This window comes from Pan paniscus, chromosome 1 (genome assembly GCF_029289425.2).
Source record: "Pan paniscus chromosome 1, NHGRI_mPanPan1-v2.0_pri, whole genome shotgun sequence".
NCBI lineage: Eukaryota > Metazoa > Chordata > Mammalia > Primates > Hominidae > Pan > Pan paniscus.
Genome location: NC_073249.2, coordinates 137,799,067 through 137,819,269, shown reverse-complemented (window position 1 = coordinate 137,819,269; position 20,203 = coordinate 137,799,067). Strand labels below are relative to the sequence as shown.

Genomic DNA, 20,203 nt, shown 5'->3' with positions numbered 1-20,203 from the left:
CAAGCAAATGCTGAGAGATTTTGTCACCACCAGGCCTGCCTTACAAGAACTCCTGAAGGAAGCACTAAACATAGAAAGGATCAGCCAGTATCAGCCACTGCAAAAGCATGCCAAATTGTAAAGACCATCTATGCTAGGAAGAAACTGCATCAACTAACTAGCAAAATAACCAGCTAATATCATAATGACAGGATCAAATTCACACATAACAATATTAACCTTAAATGTAAATGGGCTAAATGCTCCAATTAAAAGACACAGACTGGCAAATTGGATAAAGAGACAAGACCCATCAGTGTGCTGTATTCAAGAGACCCATCTCATGAGCAGAGACACACATAGTCTCAAGATAAAGGGATGGAGGAAGATCTACCAGGCAAATGGAAAACAAACAAAAAAAGCGGGGGTTGCAATCCTCATCTCTGATAAAACAGACTTTAAACAAACAAAGACCGAAAGAGACAAAGAAGGCCATTACATAATGATAAAGGGATCAATTCAACAACAAGAGCTAACTATCCTAAATATATATGCACCCAATACAGGAGGACCCAGATTCATAAAGCAAGTCCTTAGAGACCTACAAAGAGACTTAGACTCCCACACAATACTAATGGGAGACTTTCACACCCCACTGTCAACGTTAGACAGATCAATGAGACAGAAAGTTAACAAAGATATCCAGTAATTGAACTCAGCTCTGCACAAAGAGGACCTAATAGACATCAGAGCTCTCCACCCCAAATCAACAGAATATACATTCTTCTCAGCACCACATCGCACTTATTCCAAAATTGACCACATAGTTGGAAGTAAAGCACTCCTCAGCAAATGTAAAAGAACAGAAATTATGACAAACTGTCTCTCAGACCACAGTGCAATCAAACTAGAACTCAGGATTAAGAAACTCACTCAAAACCACTCAACTACATGGAAACTGAATAACTGTCTCCTGAATGACTACTGGGTACATAACATAATGAAGGCAGAAATAAAGATGTTCTTTGAAACCAATGAGAAGAAAGACACAACATACCAGAATCTCTGGGACACATTTAAAGAAGTGTGTAGAGGGAAATTTATACCACTAAATGCCCATAAGAGAAAGCAGGAAAGATCTAAAATTGACATCCTAACATCACAATTAAAAGAACTAGAGAAGCAAGAGCAAGCACATTCAAAAGCTAGCAGAAGGCAAGAAATAACTAAGATCAGAGCAGAGCTGAAGGAGATAGAGACACAAAAAAAACCTTCAAAAAATCAATGAATCAAGGAGCTGGTTTTTGGAAAAGATCAACAAAATTGATAGACCACTACCAAGACGAATAAAGAAGAAAAGAGAGAAGAATCAAATAGATGCAATAAAAAACGATATAGGGCATATCACCGCCGATCCCACAGAAATACAAACTACCATCAGAGAATACTATAAACACCTCTACCAAATAAACTAGAAAATCTAGAAGAAATGGATAAATTCCTGGACACACACACCCTCCAAGACTAAACCAGGAAGAAGTTGAATCTCTTGATAGACCAATAGCAGGCTCTGAAATTGAGGCAATAATTAATAGCCTACCAACCAAAAAAAAAAGTCCAGGACCAGACAGATTCACAGCCGAATTCTACCAGAGGTAAAAGCAGGAGCTGGTACCATTCTTTCTGAAACTATTCCAATCGATAGAAAAACAGTGAATCCTCCCTAGCTCATTTTATGAGGCCAGCATCATCCTGATACCAAAGCCAGGCAGAGACACAACAGCAAAAAAAGAGAATTTTAGACAAATATCCCTGATGAACATCAGTGCAAAAATCCTCAATAAGATACTGGCAAACCAAATCCAGCCGCCCATCAAAAAGTGTATCCACCACGATCAAGTTGGCTTCATCCCTGGGATGCAAGGCTGGTTCAACACATGCAAATCAATAAACGTAATCCATCATGTAAACAGAACCAAAGGCAAAAACCACATGATTTTCTCAATAGATTCAGAAAAGGCCTTGGACAAATTCAACAGCCCTTCATGCTTAAAACTCTAAATAAACTAGGTATTGATGGGATGTATCTCAAAATAATAAGAGCTATTTATGACAGACCCACAGCCAACATCATACTGAATGGGCAAAAACTGGAAGCATTCCCTTTGAAAAGTGGCACAAGATGGGATGCCCTCTCTCACCACTCCTATTCAACATAGTGTTGGAAGTTCTGGCCAGGGCAATTAGGCAAGAGAAGGAAATAAAGGGTATTCAGTTAGGAAAAGAGGAAATCAAATTGTCCCTGTTTGCAGATGACATGATTGTATATCTAGAAAACCCCATTGTCTCAGCCCAAAATCTCCTTAAGCTGATAAGCAACTTCAGCAAAGTCTCAGGATACAAAATCAATGTACAAAAATCACAGGCATTCTTATACACCAATAACAGACAAACAGAAAGCCAAATCATGAGTGAACTCCCATTCACAATTGCTTCAAAGAGAATAAAATACCTAGGAATCCAACTTACAAGGGATGTGAAGGACCTCTTCAAGGAGAACTACAAACCTCTGCTCAATGAAGTAAAAGAGGACACAAACAAATGGAAGAGCATTCCATGTTCATGGTTAGGAAGAATCAATATTGTGAAAATAGCCCTACTGCCCAAGGTAATTTATAGATTCAATGCCATCCCCATCAAGCTACCAATGACTTTCTTCACAGAATTGGGGAAAAAACTACTTTAAAGTTCATATGGAACCAAAAAGAGCCCGCATTGCCAAGAGAATCCTAAGCCAAAAGAACAAAGCTGGAGGCATCACACTACCCGACTTCAAACTATACTACAAGGCTACAGTAAGCAAAACAGCATGGTACTGGTACCAAAACAGAGATATAGACCAATGGGACAAAACAGAGCCCTCGGAAATAATACCACACATCTACAACCATCTGATCTTTGACAAACCTGACAAGAAATGGGGAAACAAGAAATGGGGAAAGGATTCCCTATTTGATAAATGGTGCTGGGAAAACTGGCTAGCCCTATGTAGAAAGCTGAAACTGGATCCCTTCCTTACACCTTATAAAAAATTAATTCAAATGGATTAAAGTCTTAAATGTTAGACCTAAAACCATAAAAACCCTAGAAGAAAACCTAGGCAATACCATTCAGGACATAGGCATGGGCAAAGACTTCATGACTAAAACACCAAAAGCAATGGCAACAAAAGCCAAAATAGACAAATGGGATTTAATTAAACTAAAGAGCTTCTGCACAGCAAAAGAAACTACCATCAGAGTGAACGGGCAACCTACAGAAGGGGAGAAAATGTTTACAATCTACCCATCTGACAAAGGGCTAATATCCAGTATATACAAAGAACTTAAACAAATTTACAAGAAAAAAATCAAACAACCCCATCAAAAAGTGGGCAAAGGATATGAACAGACACTTCTCAAAGAAGACATCTATGCAGCCAACAGACACATGAAAAAATGGTCATCATCACTGGCCATCAGAGAAATGCAAATCAAAACTACAGTGAGATACCATCTCACACCAGTTAGAATGGCAATCATTAAAAAGTCAGGAAACAACAGGTGCTGGAGAGGATGTGGAGAAATAGGAACACTTTTACACTGTTGGTGGGACCATAATCTAGTTCAACCATTGTGGAAGACGGCATGGTGATTCCACAAGGATCTACAACTAGAAATACCATTTAACCCAGCCATCCTATTACTGGGTATACACCCAAAGGATTATAAATCACGCTACTATAAAGACGCATGCACATGTATGTTTATTTTGGCACTATTCACAACAGCAAAGATTTGGAACCAACCCAAATGTCCATCAACAATAGACTGGAGTAAAAAAACATGGCACATATATACCATGGAATACCATGCAGCCATAGAAAAGGATGAGTTCATGTCCTTTGCAGGGACATGGATGAAGCTGAAAACCATCATTTTGAGCAAACTATCACAAGGACAGAAAAGCAAACACTGCATGTTCTCACTCATAGGTGGGAATTGAGCAATGAGATCACTTGGACACAGGGTGAGGAACATCACACACTGGGGCCTGCTGTGGGGTGGAGGGAGTGCGGAGGGATAGCATTAGGGGATATACCTAATGTAAATGACAAGTTAATGGGTGCAGCACACCAACATGGCACGTGTGTACATATGTAACAAAGCTGCACATTGTGCACATGTACCCTAGAACTTAAAGTATAATGAAAAAAATGTACCTTAACTTCCTCATATGTGAAGATTTTAAAATTTCACTTAGGGAGGAAGCAAAGTGAAGAACACAGATTTCACAGATGGGATGCCTGGCTTAGATTCCAGCTTGACCGCTGGTAGCTGTGTGACCGTGGGCAAGTTTCTTGACCTCTCTCTACTCAGTGTCCTTATCTGTCGAGTAGGGATAATAATAGTACATATTTCATAGGGTCATTGTATGATTAAACAAGTTATTATTTATTGAGTGCTTAGAATAGTTCCTGGCACATAGTTAGTGCTATATGTGTTTAGTAAATAACTAAAATTAGAAATAGAGGTGACAAAAAAGAAATAATTTTGTCACAATAAAGGCTTATTTCTTTCCTTTCCAAATGCTTAAAAACAACACTTAAAAAAATTTCTTTTGAAAAAAATAGAATTAGTATGTTTTCGCTTTCATACTGCACAACAGGGATTTGTTACATAGGTAGACTTGTGTCATGGGGGTTCGTTGCATATATTATTTCATCTCCCAGGTATTTAGCCAAGTACGCATTAGGTTTTTTTCTTGATCTTTTCCCTCCTCCCATTATCCACCCTCAGATAGGCTCCAATGTGTGTTGTTTCCCTCTATGTGTCCATGTGTTCTCATCATTTAGCTCCCACTTATAAGTGAGAACATGTGGTATTTGGTTTCCTGTTCCTGCATCCATTTGCTAAGGATAATGACCTCCAGCTCCATCCATACCCTGCAAATGATCTTGTTCTTCTTTTATGGCTGCATAGTATTCCATAGTGTATATGTACCACATTTTCTTTATCTAGTCTATCATTTATGGGCCTTTAAATTGATGCCATGTCTTTGCTATTGTGCCATAATGAATATTCACGTACATGTATCTTTATAATAGAACAATTTATAGTCCTTTGGGTACATACCCAGTAATGGCATTGCTGGGTCAAATGGTAGTTCTGTCTTTAGGTCTTTGAGTAGTTGCCACACTGTCTCCCACAATGGTTTAACTAATTTACACTCCCACCAACAATGGATAAGTGTTCCTATTTCTCTACAACCTAACCAGCATCTGTTATTTTTTGACTTTTTAATAATAGCCATTCTGACTGGTGTGATCATGATAGTATTGTGGTTTTGATTTGCATTTCTCTAATGGTCAGTGATGTTAAGTTTTTTTTTTCCATATGATTGTTGGCTGCATGTATGTCTTCTTTTGAAAAGTGTCTGTTCATGTCCTTTGCCCACTTTTTAATGTATTTTTTTGTGTGTGTGAATTTGTTTACGTTCCTTATAGATGCTGGGTATTAGTCCTTTGTCAGCTGCAGAGTTTGCAAATATTTTCTCCCATTCTTTAGGTTGTTTGTTTACTCTGTTGATGGTTTCTTTTGCTGTGCAGAAGCTCTTTAGTTTAGTTAGTTCCCATTTGTCAATTTTTGCTTTTGTTACTACAGCTTTTTTGGTGTCTTCATCGTGACATCTTTGCCCATGCCTATGTCCTGAATGATATGGCCAGGGTGGTTTTCCAGGTTTTTTATAGTTTTGGGTTGTATATTTAAGTCTTTAATCCATCTTGAGTTAACTTTTGTATATGGTCTAAGTAAAGGGTCCAATTTCAATCTTCTGCATATGGCTAGCCTGTTATCCCAGCACCATTTATTGAATAGGGAATCTTTTCCCCATTGTTTTTTTTTTTTTTTTTCAGGTTTGTCAAAGTTCAGATAGTTGTAGTTGTGCAGTCTTAAATTCTGGGTTATCTGTTCTGTTCCATTGGTCTATGTGTCTGTTTTTGTACCAGTTCCATGTATTTTGGTTACTGTAGCCCTGTAGTATAGTTTGATGTCGAGTAGCATCCAGCTTTGTTCTTTTTGCTTAGAATTGCCTTGGCTATTTTTTGCCTGAGCTCTTTTTCTGTCCCATATGAATTTTTTAAAAACAGTTTTTTTCTAATTCTGTGAAGAATCTCAATGGTAGTTTAATAGGAATAGCATTGAATCTATAAATTGCTTTGGGCAGTAAGGTAAATTTTAACAATATTGATTCTGTCTCTCCATGAGGAAGGAATGTTTTTCCATTTATTTGTGTCATCTCTGATTTCTTGGAGCAGTGGTTTGTAGTTCTCCTTGGAGAGGTCTTTTACCTCCTTAGTTAGCTGTATTCCTAAGCAGCAATTATGAATGGGAGTTTGTTCCTGATTTGGCTTTCAGCTTGACTGTGGTTGGTGTATAGGAATGTTAGTGATTTTTGCATATCGATTTTGTATCCTGAGACTTTGCTGAAGTTGTTTATCAGCTTAAGAAGCTTTTGGGCTGAGACTAGGGGGTTTTCTAGACATATAATCATGTCATTGACAAACAGCAAGAGTTTGACTTCCTCTTTTCCTGTTTGGATGCCCTTTATTGCTTTCTCTTGCCTGATTGTCCTGGCCAAGGCTTCCAATACTATGTTGAACAGGAGTGGTGAGAGAGGGCATCCTTCTCTTGTGCCGGTTTTCAAGAGGAATGCTTCCAGCTTTTGCCCATTTAGTATGATGTTGACAGTGGGTTTGTCATATATGGCTCTTATCATTTTGAGCTATGTTCCTTCAATACCTAGTTTATTGAGAGTTTTTACCATGAATGGACTTTGAATTTTATTGAAAACATTTTCTGCATCTATTGTGTGGTTTTTGTCTTTATTTCTGTTTATGGGATGAATCACATTTATTGATTTGCATATCTTGATCCATTCTTGCATTCCAGGGATAAAGCCTACTTGATCATGGTGGATAAGCTTTTTGATGTGTTGCTGGATTTAGTTTGCCTGTATTTTGTTGAGGATTTTTGCATTGATGTTATCAAGGATATTGGCCTGAAATTTTCTCTTTTGTTGTTGTATCTCTTCCAGGTTTTGGTATCAGGATGATGCTGGCCCCATAGAATGAGTTAGGCAGGAGTGCCTCCTCCTCAATTTTTTGGAATATTTTCAGTAGGAATGCTACCAGCTTTTCTTTGTACATCTGGTAAATTCAGCTATGAATCCATCTGTTTCTGGGCTTTTTTTTTTTTTGGTAGGTGGGCTATTTATTACTGCCTCAATTTCAGAGCTCGTCATTTATCTGTTCAGGGATTCAATTTCTTCCCAGTTAAGTCTTGAGAGGGTATATGTGTCAACAAATTTGTCCATTTTGTGTAGATTGTCTAGTTTATGTCCATGGAGGTTTTCTTAATATTGTGTTTATGTGGGGTCAGTGGTAACATCCCCCTGTCGTTTCTGACTAATCCTATTTTCAATTTACACTCAGACTAATATAAATAAAGGAAAAGACTGCACTTAATACTATAAAGCAAAATTATCTAGAATTAGCCAATTTGCAAATTTTTGTGTGGGGCTAGCTCACACTATTCTAGAAGTCAGTGATGACTACATTGCCTAGCCCAGTAAATTGGGTAAAAATTTTATAAATGTTCCCGGTATAGCTGGTGGTTTTCTTTTCTTTTTCTTTTTTTTTTTGTTTGTTTGTTTGTTTTGTTTTTGAGATGGAGTCTCACTCTGTCACTCAGGCTGGAGTGCAGTGGCATGATCTCGGTTCACTGCAACCTCCACCTCCCGGGTCCAAGCGATACTCCTGCCTCAGCCTCCTGAATAGCTGGGATTACAGGTGCCCGCCTCTGCGCTGGGCTAATTTTTGCATTTTCAGTAGAGATGGGGTTTCACCATGTTGGCTAGGCTGGTCTCGGACTTCTGACCTCAGATGGTCCACCCGTCTCGGCCTTGCAAAGTGTTGGGATTACAGGTGTGAGCCACCGTGCCCGGCTAGCTAGTGCTTTTCTAGACATTTAAAAACAGGTTATTTCAGTGAAACTCTATTTTCCTGATTCTACCTTCAAGCCTACGAACCCCACACACCTTAACTAGTAGCACCCATTAATCCCACAGGTTACAGCTTCTTCCAGGAAGCTTTCTCCTAAATTGTATCATTAGGTTAGGCCCTCACTTTCAGCATCTGAGCACTCTAAATGGTCACAATGTTGTCTTCGCCGCTAGGCTCTGAGCATTTACCTGGTTCATTGATTAGCGTAGAGCTTTGAAATTCAGGATTCTGTATTAATATAGCACACAGCCCTAGACTTCTGCCATGCAGTAAGTATTTATTAAATTTTATAATTCATCCAACTGTTAAAAATAAGAAGATGTATCACCAATAGTCCAAAATATTTGTGCTTACCAAGAAAGTAAGTTCCAGGAAATGAAATTTAGCTTTGTTTCCCATAATCAGATTTGTGATTCAGGAATAGGCCAGAGAAGTTGGATTGATACTATGCATAAAAACATAAATAGAGAATCAAAGGTAAAGAAGATTTCTCTATGTCTCTTTCTTACCTTTTCCATATCACCCAGGCCCTCCGTGTCCAGAAGGATCAGGGTGTGGTTTGGCTTGGAGGGGTGGGGCACACACCACATCCAGATGCCTTTGGTTTCAGACTTCACTGTGCAGCCCAGAGGGAAGCCTTCAAGGGAAGAGGAGAAACAACATATAGTGACAGCAGAATCCAGGCAGACAAGGCCTATACCAGTTAAATGTATAGGAACGTTAAGTTCCTGGCAGGGGAAACGGGTTGCTTCCATTTCAGCAAAGACAGTCAATCAAATCTTTATTTGTATAAATGACTTTCTCAGGAAGTACTTGGGTCCCCTATTCACTTCATGTCTATATGGGCTCAAATAAGTTCTATTACAGAATTAATGTAAACTCTATTAACCTGTTGCTATGGTCTGAAGTTAGTCCCTCCAATCCTCCTTTCATACGTTGGAACTTCAGTGAAGTCTGAAACCAAACCCCAAGGTGATGATATTAAGAAGTCAGAAGTGGGCTGGGTGTGGTGGCTCACACCTGTAATCCCAACACTTTGGGAGGCCGAGGCAGGTGAATCACAAAGTCAGAAGATAGAGACCATCCTGGCCAACATGGTGAAATCCTGTCTCTACTAAAATACAAAAAATTAGCCAGGCATGGTCGTGCACGCCTGTAGTCCCAGCTACTTGGGAGGCTGAGGCAGGGGAGTTGCTTGAAACCAGGAGGCAGAGAGACTGCAGTGAGCTGAGATTGTGCCACTGCACTCCAGCCTGGTGACAGAGTGAGACTCCGTCTCAAAAAAAAAAAAAAAAAAAAGCCAGAAGTGATTAAGTCATGAAGGGTCATGTCCTCAGTAATAAAGTTAATGCCCTTATAAAAGGCCTTGAGGGATGAGTTCATGTCCTTTGCAGGGACATGGATGAAGCTGGAAACCATCATTCTCAGCAAGCTAACGCAGGAACAGAAAACCAAACATCACATGTTCTCATTCCTAAGTGGGGGTCCAACAATGGGGACACATGGACACAGGGAGGGGAACATCACACAACAGGGCCTGTTGGGGGGTGGGGGCTAGGGGAGGGATAGTATTAGGAGAAATGCCTAATGCAGATGATGGGTTGATGGGTGCAGCAAACCACCATGACACGTGTATACCTATGTAAGAAACTTGCATGTTCTGCACATATATCCCTGAACTTAAAGTATATATATAAAAAGACCAATTTCATTGTTCCTTCTGCCTGTTCTGCCATATGGGGACAGTGGGAAACCCCCTCTATGAGTAACAAGCCCTCACTAGACACTGAATCTCCTTGTGCCTTAATCTTGGACTTCCCAACCTCCAGATCTACGAGAAATAAGTTTTTATTATTTATAAATTACCCTGTCTAATGTATTTTGTCATAGTGGCAGACACAAACTAAGATACCTGTGTATTTTTATGCAACACTCAAGAGGAAGAAAAAAGCATGCATTCATAAGTAAAATTAGAGAGAGGGCTGATACAAGAGGTCCGGGTACTGGGTTCATCTTCATGTAGTGATTCTTTTTCCTTATGCAGGTCCCACGTTAACAGAAGGTTATCCAAATAGAGGAGATTCTGACATGGGAAGGACAGTATAAAGCATCCATTCTAGTACAGTCTGTTGAAATGGCTTCCAGGAGTGGAGTAGTGAGAATAAAATCTTGAAATGTAGTTGAGGAGTCTGTGATTTGAACCGCTGAATATGTAGCCCAGTAGACCAGATTTGTTAGTAACAGAACCCACTGAAGTGTTTCAGATGGATGATGACAAAAATCAGGAAAATATTTAAGAAAATCCATGAGGTATTAGAATACCGCAGGAATTAAAAAGTTATACCTTGGACTAGTAAAAGAGTTCTAGAATTTTAAAGGTGGAAAGTGTGAAAGTTGTCAGCATCAAAATGCCAAACTTGAATGAAATGAAGTCAGCAGACCATGAAGGAAAAGCTCTCGCGCACACTTTCCTGTGATGGGAACTGCCATTGAAGATGTTGCCAATCCACAACCTTGCAACAAAGGCTAATGTTCTGAGGACATCTTTCCAGTAATAGCCAGTCCTAAATGTAAAGTTGCAAGTGGTCTAACTTGCAATCAGAGTCCCTGCAATCAGGGTGCCTTCTGTGAAGACTCTCTCTTGGCAAGAGCCAGCACACATATTAAGTCCTGTGAGTAAGCTCCTGTAAACAAATAAACTTTTGTTTCAGAACACCCTGCATGTACTTCTCCTTTTTGTCTTTAAAGTTTCCCACTGTCTCAACCACCCTGGATGCACCTATGATTTATTATAATGTGCATACCTGAATTTGGTATGCATATGGTCCCCTGCTCATTCTTAAATAAACTCATTTCTTTGGAGAACTACTTTCTCTCTTGTTATTTTAGCTTGACATAATCTGGCATCAGAAGTAGGACCCAAAGTGAGCTCATCTTGGAATGATCATCAGCCCCTGAAACCATGCATGGTATTCACTTGTTGAGCCCTTTGATTTCTTCATTTCCACAGCTGACCTTTTCTACTGTGTTGAGTCTCCCCTTGGGTTAAAATCCCTTCTTTTTGTCTAGTTCAGGATCTTATTTGGATAAGGTCACCTCAATAAAAGGCCTTGAATCCCTTCTTAGCCTAAAAACAACTTTGTCTTTTCTGGGAAGCCCTTCATGAGATAAGAACATTGTCCTTCTGGTGAGTACTCTGTGTTTTTTTGTTTGTTTGTTTGTTTGTTTGTTTTAACTTCTGCATGCCTGGTTTAATATTTTGTTATATCTGCCTGCTTGATTTAAAAATTGGGTGAATTGAGTCTTTTCTTACTTCTGAACATCTGCCAAGAGCAAAAATAAATGTACCAAACATAGGCATGGGTTGACCAATTTAAAGCAATTAAAGCAGTGCTATCATTAATGAGGGACTCCAGTCTCTGAAGATAAAGTATTTTGTGTGAAGGTAAACTGGCCATGGATGGGCAAGGTTACCATTAGAGCATCTGCCACACTTAAGAAAATGTCCATGCAGCAGGGAAAATGTGGTCATGGGTTGGACAACTAAGGCAATGACTGTCCACCAACTAAAATAAATACCCTGGACCAGGTACATTATGAAACAAAACACCAGTCCAAACTCCTGACATTCCCAACCAGATTCATAGGATTTTATTTTTTTCTCTTCAGAGATTAATGAGAAACAAAATGAGATACTCAAATTTAAAGGCATGTCAGAATAATCTTTCTCCTGGGACTCTAGCCAGCTATATTTATGGTCCATCTCATGCACACTTCTCAATTGATGGGGAAATTACACCAAAAGTAGTTTAGAATTACAATGGCCATTATGTGGAACATTCCAGATGAACTTTCAAGAACTGCACTTTAAGAAGATCATTTAAAATTGGAAGGGATCCCAAACATCTCAGAAACAATGAGATGTATTTCTGATTGGCATATAGAGGCTTCTAACTTCTCTATTTTTGCTCTATTTTTCCTCTTACTTTTTCGCTTGGTTACCTACCCATTCCTAAGGAGAAAAAAAAGGAAAAGAACTAGATAAGTATTTATAAAAGTTAGGCTCTTCAATCAACTAGGTCTGCTTTTTAACCCCTTTGTGCTTTGGCCAAAATCTAGAGCTCAGAGTAATAATAGGTCTCTCTGTGAGTAGAAAATGTCTTCACTTCCATATGGACCAGAGAAAACAGAAAAACTGAAAATAACCTTTTAAAAAATATTCCTAAAATATTTTCCACCCATGCTGACTAGTTGAGCAAAGCAAAACGCAAACAAAAGAAAGGTAAATTTGTTACTAAATTCAAGACTGCTTGGAGCATGTATTTTTCCACCAGCTCTAGCTAAAATATAAACACCTGATGAATTAACCACTATACTCATTTGAGACTGATTTTTTTTTAAAAGGAAGACAAATATTTTTATACTTAAAACCAAACTGGCCAGGTGTGGTGGCTCACACCTGTAATCCCAGCATTTTGGGAGGCCAAGGCGGGTGGATCACCTGAGGTCAGGAGTTCAAGACCAGCCTGACCAACATGGAGAAACCCTGTCTCTACTAAAAATACAAACAACAACAACAACAAAAAACAGTAGCCAGGCATGGTGGCGGGCTCCTGTAATCCCAGCTACTCAGAAGGCTGAGGCAGGAGAATCGCTTGAACCCGGGAGGCGGAGGTTGCGGTGAGCTGAGATTGCGCCATTGCACTCCAGCCTGGGCAACAAGAGCGAAACTCCGCCTCAAGTTAAAAAAAACAAAAAACAAAAAAAACTCCTGTAGAAGCTGCAGTTTACCCCAAATTTAGTCCACAGCCTTCATAGAATTAACAGTTAAAGGCAAATGGAAAATCTCAAAAGGTTAGCCATTTGAGCAAGTAACCTTAACTTATTCTGTTTTTTCAGAAAAATAAGTTTGGATTTAGCTGTCCTTTTTACAAACAAGTGAGTTTGTATCTCTGTTTTACCATGTTATGACTAAAATTTTTAAAGTGAAAAACCCTGTGACCTTTGCTTGTGTATGTATTTATGTTTGCATGTTTTGTATATGTAATAATTTTCCCAAGATATGTGAAAGAGCTCTATTTAATTGGCTTAAAGTGTCAACGAAGCAAACTTAAAAGAGCCTCATGACTGTTCTTGCTGTACTTGTATAAATAATCAGGCTTTGTTTGATGAGGTTAAATTTATTCTGCAAACAAAGAAACCTTATCTTGGTAATAACTGGAACGACTAGAGGAGAAAATTTATGATTAAGAAAGGAAAACTATAGTTCATCTGTTATTAGATTGCAGCCCTATGCATTACTTTTGAGTTTATTATTATTTATCTACAACCTGGACTAAATTTTGAATTCTTCTAGGTTTGTCCAACCCAATTTTCTGGCCTGGAATTGCTAAAATAAAAAACTGCTCTGTTCCTGAAGCTCTATACACTAAAGCTACACAACTCAATGTAAATTTCAAGAGATGAGTCTCATGTCTCATGTTTGGGCCACACAAAAAGTTCACCAAACCACTCAGTGCCATACCCAAAGACATTTAGTGTGTAAACCAGTGTGAGAAGTTGATGGCTTCATGCTATGGACAGCTTTTTCTAAGAATGATAGAACAATACTTATAAAAATGAGACTCTTATCCTTCTTAAATTTTCTTTGCTTGTGCCTTCTTTTTCACTTGACAGGATAATGCTATAGTTATAATTTCATAATCAGCAGCTTCTGTGCGTACTTGATGGAATGTTGGATCTGTCATGCCAATCCCAAATCTTTACATGACCTAACAGATGCTTTCTTCCATGTAGTGAATAACTTTGGCAATATTCCTAACACAACTTTTTGTTCAGATTGTACCAGTGATCCCTTTTTACAGAGTTAGCACTCTTGGCTTTAATTTAACCAAGTTATGAGATGCTAAATAATAGAATCACTAATCAAACTACATAAAAGACTCAATGCCTATAAAAAATCTTACCCAGTTCCACATGGTCTTTTAATTTGTTTAATTGGCCTCTTGGTTCAGAACCATCATCCAAAATGAATTTGTTATGCTCCTGTTGGTTTTGCTTTGCATTATTTTCTTTAAGCTTTGTACCTGTTACCTGTCTGACTTCTGCAGAAACGACACTCCTAACAGAATAATGCTGGCTCAGCACTTAAAGAATATGCTGAAAATGTGGAATTGAAAAAATTGACTTAATAATGAATTCCAGGTAGAATTAGCCTGAAACCCACTCCTTCCAAACCTCCTTGTTGCTCAAATGTGGCTAAAATGGTTTTGAAAATGACTCCCAGTCACCAATCACTTTCCCCTGACTTGGGACCAAACCAACCAAATCAAGTGCATCCAAGCACTAGGGAACACAAAGTATAAAACTACAGGATGATCGATCAGAGATGCTTTCAGAGAAAGATCTTGATCAAAGGGGGAACTGCAAAAGTTGTCAGAAGCAAAATGGAGTCACTTATGCCAAACCCTAACAAAATGGAGTCAGGAGTTCATGAAGGAAGGGCTTTCATGTATACTTTCTTGTAGTGGAAACTGCCATTAAGACATTGCCAAACTACAACCTTGCGACAAAGGCTACTTCTGTACTTCCAGTAATAGCCAGTCCTAACCACAATCTTGCAAGTGGCCTTACTTGCTGCCATCAGGGTCCCTGCAGTCAGGGTTCTATGCCTAAAACTCTCTCAAGCAACAGCTAATGCACATGTCCCCACCTGCAATATGATCCTGTAAACCAATGAACTTTCATTTTACATCAACTGGCATATATGTCTCCTTTTTGCCTTTAAAAGTTTCTCACTGCCTTAACATTTCCAGATGAGTTTATTATTTGTTATAGCATGCATTTCCAGAATTTATAAATCCCCTGCTTATTCCTGAATATATTCATTTCTTTGGAGAGTGACTATCTGTTGTTATTGTGAGTTAACAGAGGAACTCAAGATATGGTAGTCAAATCACTCATTTCCTGAATGATGAAACTGAAGAGTAGAAATAGTAACTGATTGGCTTAGTTAGAAAGACATACAAACTACACTTTAACATCAGCCTTCTGACTGGTAGCTTGGTGCTTTGTAAGCCACACTGAGCCCCTGACACTGGACAACAGTCTCATGTAAAAGAGATAAGAGAAATTATAACCAATAGTGACCTTAATTACAAAAAATAGAGAAATTAGAATATCCAATATGGATTGAAACATTCATTTTATCTTAAAGTTCTGTGGAAACTTGCTATCACTACATAAATATTTTAGTAAATATTTAATAATGCATTATTATTTAATTTTTTTATTAATACCTTATTTACATATGAAATGTGAAAATAAAGGCAAAGTGAGAAGAGTCAGTTGACTCCAATCCTCCAGAGTGAATTTGAAGGGTTCACTGATGAATTCAAAGTTAGCTATCAATATTTATCCCCAACACTAACTTTCTCTCATCCCATCTTCATACTAGATACTGACTGTGTAACTGGACAGATGGGGCTCATCCATGCTTTGCTGGTGCCACTCACCTTTGTTCTTCCCAGCCAGCTTGTTCATCAGGTAGGATTTGCCTGTGCGGTAGAGGCCCACAATTGCCACCACTACTACAGGCTGTGTAATGGCAGACAGGATTTCCAGAGCTTCTGAATTCACCACCAGATGCCCTTTAGTGTTCTCAATGAGGCACACTGGGCCTGGCATGTGGATCTCTGATGCCATGTTCAGGGCGTTCCTTTGCCTGCAAGGAAAAAATGAAATGGAAAGTAATGTCTGGTAAGTCAGTTGAGCTGAAATCTACAATAGGGCATAAATCTTTGTTTTCTATTCTTGAACATTGTTTCTTGTGCATTTCTAAGAAGACCTGTGGCCCTTTAAGGCTGTCCTATAGACTGGGCCACTGTCTGCCCTTTAAAATAATTTCATTTTGAAACAGACTTACAGAAAAGATGCATGATAGGTATGAAGAGTGCCCATACACCACTTCCCTGGCTTCCCCTAATGTAGATATTTTACTTAACCATAGAACAATTACTGAAACCAGGGTTTTAGCATCAATACAATGATAACTAATCTACACTCCTTATTCACATTTCACCAGTTTCCCACTAATGTCCTTCTGCTTCATGATCCAATCCAGGATCCCTCATTGCATTTAGTCATTATGTTTCTGTAGTTTTCTTGCATCTTTGATAGTTCGTTATTCGTTCTTTGTCTTTCATGTCTTTGACATTTTAGAATAGCACTGGCCTGTGATTTTGAGGAATATCCTTCAATTTGGAGTTTTCTGATGTTTCCTCGTTGATTGAAGTTATGCATTTTTTTTTGCAAATGTCACAGAAGTGATGTTCTGCCATTTTCAGTGTCTTGTATTAAGGGATTCATGATGTTGACATTACTTTTTCTGGTGCTATGGCCTTAACTTTGATCACTTGGTTAAAGTGCTTGCTGCCAGATTTCGCCACCTTAAAGAGTTATGTGCCACTTTGTCACTAAAAAGTTTCCATTTTGAGAAACAGTTTGGAGAGTATGCAAATACAATCTCATCATACTTTTTTTTTTTTCAGCCACTACTTTTAGTTTTTATTGATGATTCTTTTTGTGGTGTTTGACTAAATAGGATTTTCTATTATAGTCATTCTTTCTATATTTATTAACTGGAGTTCTACCATGAGCAAGGGCTGTTCCTTCTGTATTTATTTTGTTTGCTCATTTAATCATTTACTTGTATCAATGCAGACTCAGAGATATTAGTTTTATTCTGAGGGTTTCAATACTTTACTGTCAATATTTATTTTGTTACTCAACTTGTCCTAGATTTTGTCATTGAGAGCTTCTTCAAGCTGGATCCATTTTTTTTTTACATGCTTCCATCATATTTTCAGCGCTTCTTTCCTTTTTGGCTCCACAACATATTCTAGAAAAAATATCTGTATTTTTCCTGCTTTATCCCTAGAATCTAACATTTCTCCCAGTATCTTTGGTTTCTTTCAATGGATAATGGTAGTTTGACACCAAGATATCACTCTAGGTGTGTTCATTACTTCTAGACCCACTCAGGGGCAAAGTTAAGAAATATATGTATGTATACTAGGACACACCTATATTTATTTTTATCTGTACATTTCTATAATAAGGCTTGAGATTCTGTTGATATTTCCAGTTCCAATCCAACACATCTGAGCTTATTCAAGCTTTTGACTTTCCTTTTTAAACTATTTTCTCCAAGTAAGCTAGACTTTGGTCTTCTAACACATAATACATTTGTTTCCTTGCTCAGTCCTAGTATATTCATATAGTAGTTTCAAAATTGATAATAAGTCTGTGGAAAAATAAGTTTACTTCCTATAGAAAATTATTAGTGTACAGTTCTTTTGGTCTTTAGCCTTATATACACACTCAAAACATTGCATTCCAAAGTTGCTTAGGTTAGCTTTTTCCTTCTCCACCTTCTTCAGTATGGTTAAATTATTCATTTGTAAAACAGTTAGTTACATTTGTTACTGTTTGTGTTTCAGTTTGGCCTCCTTCACATCTTGGTATCTTGGTTGATTTTAAGTATGATTTATTTTTTGAGTTTGTGAAACATCATGGTTCTGAAATTCAGAGCTTTTCAAAAAGTTACAGTCAGAGAAGTGTCACTTTTCCTTCATCTTACCACTCCACTCCCATTGCAGTGGTCTTCTATTCTTTCTACCACATTCCCACCCGTCCTCCGTGGATACCCAATCTTGTTAGTTTCTGGTTTACCCTTCTTGGATTTTCTTTTCTCAAATGAGAATGTACATATTTTCTTTTTCACATTTTCTAACACGAAGATCTCATCATATAGAAATTTGGAAATCCCTCCACATCTGTTCATAGAAAGCTTTTAAAATCCTTTTAACATGTATCTACTCCTTTATGTGGATTATACCCCAGTTTATTCAATCACTCTTCAATATATGGGCGTTTAGATTGTTTCAAATATTTTGCAATTACAAACAATGCTGCAGTGAATAACTCTGCTAACTTTATGCATGTGTATTTTTATATTGTTACAGGAGTAATTTCAGGATAGAGTCCTACCAACGGGATTGCTTGGTCAAAAGATGAGAGTATATAATTTTGTAGATATTGCCAAGTTCCCCTACAGAAAGTTGTACAAGGTTGCATTCCCACCAGCTCATCTTGTATGTCATTTTCTAGAAAATGGAATTTTTCCTAGGTGCCCCGCTTGCTCTTCTGACTTAATTACAAAATTTCCTTTGGAAGCTTTTCACGTTCACATTTAGATCTTTGGACTGAGCAAAGCTGAGCTCGCTGAGCTCAGGTATATAGTAATAGTAATCTTCACCTGGGAAACATTGTGTTATACATATCTCTATACTTTGAAACATTGATACCATTCTAACCCATTCTTGGTCCTGATTTCTTGCAAGCCCCTCTGTGGGCAGGGACTGGTCAGACTGTGGGACTCAGGTTACCCAATGGCTTCCTCCTCTCACTGTGCATCAGCATTCACACGTTAAGCCTGATAGCTCGCACCTGACACTTACACTGTTGATTTTTGACTCGATTATGTTAACAGATTTTGAATTCTCTGCATTTGAAGATTGATTCTTTATTACCTCCATGTATATCAGTCTGCATATTGTTTTTAATTATTTCATGTAATGAAGTCACAGCATGAAACATTCTTTGAAAAACCATGGCTTGTTTTTTGTCTGATCTCTGCTGTATAGAGGGTAGCATATGCACAATTGTAATCATGCTATCTTTATCCAGGCCTTGATAAATTAAATATTTTGATAATTTTGTAAAGTTAAAAGGAGTGAAAAGCCTTCTTGTAGTAATGCTTTAATTTTGTGTTTTTAAGTTGAATGTCTCAATCCTTGTAACTTATGTGATCATGATACAAAATATATAATCTCTTTAAGATACAAGCAAATATAGATGATAGATACTGCAGTTTTCTTTTTTATCCTATAATAAAGAGTGGTTTGTTTCCACTATAGAGTTGGTTACTTCTGACTTGTTCCTCTGGAGGTTTATATTAAATTATCTGGCTTCCCATCACTTCAGCAGAAGATGGAAAAAAAGCCGTTTATTTTTCTGTGATCATGACCCATTTCCTCTTATAGCAATGGCCTACAGGATCTGCTGGCAAGCAAGAAGGGCAAACCAGAAACTAAAAAGATTGGGTATCTATGGAAGATGAGTGAAAACAGAGTATGCGTCTGTCCAGTTCTATAGCATATACTATGCTACCATAACATAGGAATCAATCAATCACCGGCTCAGAAAGGTGGTGGCACGAAGATGTTATAAGGTCCTCGATTATAATAATGTGTTGCCTCTTTTTGCAGATCCCAAGTTGCCTACCTTCATTTACCTAGAGCTATAAATGTTGGGCCCAATAAAGAAAGTGACAGAGTCTATTAGGCAGATATTTAAAGATAACGGTAATTTAAGATGGTGTCAGGAAAGAAATAACAATCTTAGAACACTGGCTTCTCTGAATATCTGTTCCACCTCTACTGAAGCCTAATCTGACACAGCAGGAATTAGAGCACACTAAGGTACACACAGCCACCTAAGAGGCCAGGATTTCATCTGGACTTGTATCCTGTAGCTGGCTCTGCAGCCTATCTTGGGGATGGTCAACTTAGAGAAAACTAATGGATCCTTATAAATCATGAAATCCTTATAAGTCGTAGTCTTACCCAGAGTAGAGATCCTCTGGACTTGGTAAGAAGGCAGCTTCAATGAGAAAGTTATGAGTCTTTATTCTCTTCTCTTTAGTTCTGAATTTGGCTGCACTGATTTCTCCCACTTTTTTTCTTGCTGGAACTTTGGACTTTTACCTTACCTCTCCAATGTCATGGGGCTTTCCAGACTTTCTAGAGACCTGTATTTATACATGTGAAAAACAATGCAACCTCTGCAAATAAATAGAGTAATATGACAGTCCATGATTTAGCAACCATAAAAGAAATTGCTGACAGCTGTGCTAGTGAGAGGATTTGACATAATTTCTCAAACAGAATCTTCCAATTTTATTATTGGAAGAGATCTTAGAGACAGCCTGCAATTATTAAAAAAACTTCAATGAATCGTTTAAAATAATGACATTCATCTCATGTTTGTGGGCCACGTTGA

General features: G+C 38.1%; 1 protein-coding gene across 1 annotated transcript in view; it reads right to left on the bottom strand.

The window, feature by feature from the left end:
* The window catches only part of GBP7 (guanylate binding protein 7), a 44,200-nt gene extending 24,350 nt beyond the window's left edge, over positions 1 to 19,850 (bottom strand). The window contains exons 1-3 of the mRNA XM_008960477.6: positions 19,768 to 19,850; positions 15,595 to 15,803; positions 8,590 to 8,717 (exon numbers count right to left, since the gene is read on the bottom strand). Of these exons, the coding sequence (XP_008958725.4) occupies positions 8,590 to 8,717; positions 15,595 to 15,784 (318 nt within the window). The 5' untranslated portion in view covers positions 15,785 to 15,803; positions 19,768 to 19,850. The remainder of the gene's footprint in view (positions 1 to 8,589; positions 8,718 to 15,594; positions 15,804 to 19,767) is intronic.
* Positions 19,851 to 20,203: the final 353 nt, after the last annotated feature.